Source organism: Nicotiana attenuata, unplaced genomic scaffold, assembly GCF_001879085.1.
Source record: "Nicotiana attenuata strain UT unplaced genomic scaffold, NIATTr2, whole genome shotgun sequence".
Classification (NCBI taxonomy): Eukaryota; Viridiplantae; Streptophyta; class Magnoliopsida; order Solanales; family Solanaceae; genus Nicotiana; species Nicotiana attenuata.
The window spans coordinates 51,664-56,244 of record NW_017670954.1 but is presented as its reverse complement, the minus strand read 5'-3'; the positions used below and the strand labels follow the sequence as shown (position 1 = coordinate 56,244).

Sequence of the window (4,581 nt, the reverse complement as noted above, 5' to 3'; positions counted from 1 at the left end):
CAGGCTGGACGAGATAATGGCAATGTTTCTGAGTTCCCCAAATAAGCATAATGCAGATGTGCTGGAAGGGGCTTTAATTCTAGCTTTAGAGCTTCCTCAATAGATGGCTTAGGAAAGGTTAGAGTAACAGGCCTGCCCAACTCCTCAAACTTCCTAAACCCATGGACATAATTGCATGATGTATCAAGTACTTGTTCAATTTCGCCCATCATCTTATCTTTTATGTCTACTTCATTCTCAATCAAAGCTCGTTCAAGAGGATCTATGGGGCTCATATAAGGCACCAATGACATAATATTGCTTTCCACTACAGAAATCATGGATATCTCTTCATAGTGGGCTGGCAATCTAAGTGCTTTGTACACATTAAATACCCCTACTTGATCACCTACTCTCATTGTCATCTTTCCTTCGCATACATCAATAATAGCTCGGCTTGTGTCTAAGAATGGACGCCCCTAAATAAATGGGACTTCCTGATCAAGCTCGTAGTCCAAGATAATGAAATCAGTAGGGAATATGAAAGAACCCACTTGAACTAACACATATTCAGTCACTCCTTCCGGATGAGCAAGGGAGGGATCAGCCAACTGTAAGATTATTGTTGTTTGGCGCGGCTCACCCAAACCCAACTGTCTGAACATAGATAGCGGCATCAGATTGATGCTTGCTCCAAGATCACACAAAGCTCTCCCGAATACATGTTTACCGATTGAGATTTGGATGGTGAAACTACCTGGATCTTTCAATTTCTGAGGTAGCTTGCTTTGGATTCTAGAGCTACATTCCTCAGTGAGTGCCACAGTCTCGAATTCAGTCAGCCTCCTTTTATTTACAACTATGTCCTTGATGTATTTTGAGTATTTGGGCACTTCTTGCAAGATGTCTACCAGTGGAATATTGATTTGCACCCGTTTCAAAATATCAAGAAACTTTTTATATGCGGCATTATCCTTCACTTTCTGCAATCTTTGAGGGAACAGAGGTAGTGGCCTCGCACCTAATGGTGGGGGTTGCTCAGCCACCGCCTCTTCAGCTGGCTTCTCTGGCTCCTTTGATTTTTCTGATTTGATTCTATAGTGGCTGGCCTCTCATTAAAAGTCACCCGTTTTCTCTTTTTCGACTGGACTTCTTCTAATTGTCTCCCATTCCTCAATGACATGCCATTAATGGATGCCTTAGGATTAGCTTCAGTGTCACTTGGAAGAGCTCCAACTTGTCAAGTATTTTGGGCACTGGCAAGTTGTCCCATTTGGCGCTCCAATTTCTCATTGCTACGGCTTGGACCTGTTGGTCAGCCATCAATTTCTTCATCATTTCCTCAAGGTGACTTGTTGAAGTTGCCTGTTGTTCAGCCTGAGGTGGTCTATATTGTTGTTGAGGTGCTTGTGGTCGGTATTGATTTTGAGAGCCTTGGTTTCCACCCCAAGAAAAGTTTGGGTGGTTCCTCCAGTTGGGATTGTAAGTGTTCCCATATTGGTTTGTCTGGCCCTTATTTGCATTAGCCACAAAGTAGACAGACTCTGGATTAAGTGGGCATAAGTCGCTCGTGTGACCTTCTCCACATACTTCAAAATACACTTGAACCTGTTGCACTGGTTGAGCTTGTTGCTTGTTAATAACCAAGGTATTCTGATTGACTTGGTTGGTTAATGTAGAAATCTGCACTGATAATGCTGAGACGACATCTACCTCGAGAACCCCTGCAGATTTTTTTCACCATGTGTCTGCCCATTTCTCCTTGCCAATCCGAATTGCTTTTGGAGAATTTTTTCAATAATGCATATATCCCGTCAAAGCTTTTCTCCAACACTTGACCCTCAGCTGCAGCATCTACCATAATTTTTGTCTCAGGATGTAGCCCTTCTATGAAAGTGAGAGCTAACACTTTGTTTGTCTGATTATGATGAGGACAATCTCTAAGCAGTCCCTTGAACCTCTCCCAAGCTGAGTATAGAGACTCACCCGATTTCTATTTGAAGGCGACTATCTCACTTCTGATCTTTGCATTTTCCCTGAAGGGAAGAACCTTGCCAAAAATTTCCTTGCAAGATCATTCCATGATGTAATAGAATTAGCTGGTTCTGCTTTCAGCCATCTCTTTGCTTCGCCCTACAAAGAGAACAGGATATGCTGTTGTGGATCCTCATGTGGAAGACCCGTAAACTGCCCATTCGCATAAAGTAGCTGGATCATGCTCTGTTTTAGCTCAAAGTGCCCGGTGATCCTGGGCTTCACAATGCTTGAAGTGACATTAGCAATGTTGGCCATTGCCACCTCCTGAACAACCATATGTTGCTTCTCTGCCATGTTCATAGGAAATTGAACAAGTGCCTGAAGATTATTTGTATTCTTTGCTTCCCTCAACCTACTATGAAATGTTCTCTCAGGTTCGGGGTCAAAGCCTTGAAGTCATTCCTGGCTTCTGACCCTGCGCATTCAATTAAAGTTCCTGAGATCAGAGCAACAATCAAGTAACGTTAGACTCGACAAAATAAACAATGAAAGCAAAAACTAGAAAGTAGTCAATATTCAAGTCCCCGGCAACGGCGCCAAAAACTTGTTGCTACCAAACACACACACAAGTATACGTGGTCGTACAAGTAATAAAATGATAAGTGGAGTGTCGAACCCACAGAGACTTGTATCAACTACCCATTAAAATCACCAAGATTATTATTTAATCAAGCCAAAATTGAGTTCAAGAATATGATTATACTAAACTATAATTCTAAGTAGTAACTAAATTATCAAGTAGTAAAATAATTGTGGTGTATTCAGTAGAGACAAATATTCTAGGGTTGTGATCGATTCACTAATTCTATTGTGTTCTAGTTAACTCTCTCTTTCATACAATTCACTCATGGTTGCTAATTAATCGAACAATTGCTCTCATAGCCTTCTCCCAAAGTACTACTCGCCTATTCAAAATAGATTAACGCCTATATTCCTTGGAATCTATCAAGAACGCATTAAGATTACGATATTTAATTAAGCACGGTGATCAGGTATATTCCTATTCAAACCACAAATATGCCCCCCTCCCCTTCCCCTCCTCCCCAAGAGTTAAGATCGTGCTCTCTTCAATTCTTCTCTAATCTAAACATGGCTTCCACAAGCATAGCATAGATAGTAAATAGAACCTAACTGTTGGCCAGACAATTAAGCAATTAATCACAGAATTGATGAAACAACCATATATTAGTGAATTGTAATCAAGGTTAAGTCAACGTTAAACAACAATATTCATGGCTAAATCACAACCCCAGAACTAGAGTTCTTAGCCACTCATGTTCGTAGTAACAATTTTCCAAGTATAGTGCATAAACGAATTACAAAGGAAAGATAAAGGGATGAAGAACTCGATGATTTTCTCCTCCACAAGTTGTCCACGTGATGTTCTTGCCTCCGACTGCAAAACTCCTCCAAAAATGGTGTTTAATGACTATTTATATGTGTAGGGAAAAGACCTAAATGAAATAATCAAGTCCAAAACCACATAGGAGACAAAATAGGCTTTAAAAATCCCGAACACCCTCGCTACAGACCTCGCCTCGCGAGCCAAAACACGAGCTTCACCTCGCGTTACACTGTGCACCGCAACCTGTGACGCGCGCTCCTCCTCGCTTTAGCCTGCGCGATGCAAGCTCAATTGCTAGCTTTAATCCTCTCGTCGCATGCTCTATGCAAGTGACAAGGTTGACTTCTTTGCTGCTTCAATTCTCATTTTCCGATTTCTCTCGTTAGTGCTAGCTGCCTAACTTCTCCATTTCTTTTCTCTTCTTTTCAAATGGTTTCTCTTCTTTGTTTTGCTTTCCTTTGTAATGTTAACTTTTAATCCTTGTATATCCAATAGTCAAATAATCCTAACTCCATTCTTGTAGTGTATAAAGTACACATAAAATCTCTACTTCGCTCCCATTTTCGTCTTCAACTTACCTACACATAAAATAGACTCAATTAAGTACAAATATAGTATAGTTTAGCATTAAAGCCCCAAAATGTAAGGTAAGTAATGCACTAAACTTATGTAGTTATAGCCAAACATCAATAACTTTCATGGTGTGAGAAATGTACTCAAGATATCAGATCAAATGGCACGGCAACACCCTTTGTGCATTTATCTCATCCTCACAAAATATATGAATGTAGGTCAAATTGTCACGGCAACACCCTTCGTGCATTTATCTCTTCCTCACCGAGCATACATATAAAAGTACCAACCAGGTAATAAAATTTCAATATCAATAAGGATAAAGTGGGAGACACACAGGAAGCAATAACGAGCAACACAGTGCATATGGGAAACAATAACAAACTAGATAGACGGCATAGAAGTAATGATAGCATTTAAGGTAGAGGAACATAAATTTTACTAGCTAACATGATAGAAGGCTTATACGAAAGTGTAACAAATGAGAAACGGCACAAATGTAGATATGACAAACAAGAAGGAAAGCATGATATTTGCAAGTTAAACATATAGAAGTCATGTATAACACAACAACAATTGAGATAGAGGACAAGATAAAACAACAACGACAAGTCACATAGAAGACATAGGTGCAATAGTAACAACTC

General features: G+C 40.1%; 1 protein-coding gene across 1 annotated transcript; it reads right to left on the bottom strand.

The window, feature by feature from the left end:
* Positions 1-458: 458 nt before the first annotated feature.
* On the bottom strand, positions 459-1,317 carry LOC109244764. Its single transcript, XM_019411903.1, has 2 exons — positions 1,178-1,317; positions 459-1,074 (listed from the first exon to the last, which is right to left on the bottom strand). The coding sequence occupies exons 1-2, from the start codon at positions 1,315-1,317 to the stop codon at positions 459-461; spliced, it is 756 nt and encodes a 251-aa protein (XP_019267448.1).
* Positions 1,318-4,581: the final 3,264 nt, after the last annotated feature.

Bases quoted from the DNA above. Each gene is read 5' to 3' on its own strand.
- LOC109244764 (XM_019411903.1), bottom strand. From the start codon at position 1,317: ATGATGAAGAAATTGATGGCTGACCAACAGGTCCAAGCCGTAGCAATG. The intron at 1,075-1,177 runs GCATCCATTAAT...CAGCCACTATAG, and splicing joins ACACTGAAGCTAATCCTAAG to AATCAAATCAGAAAAATCAA.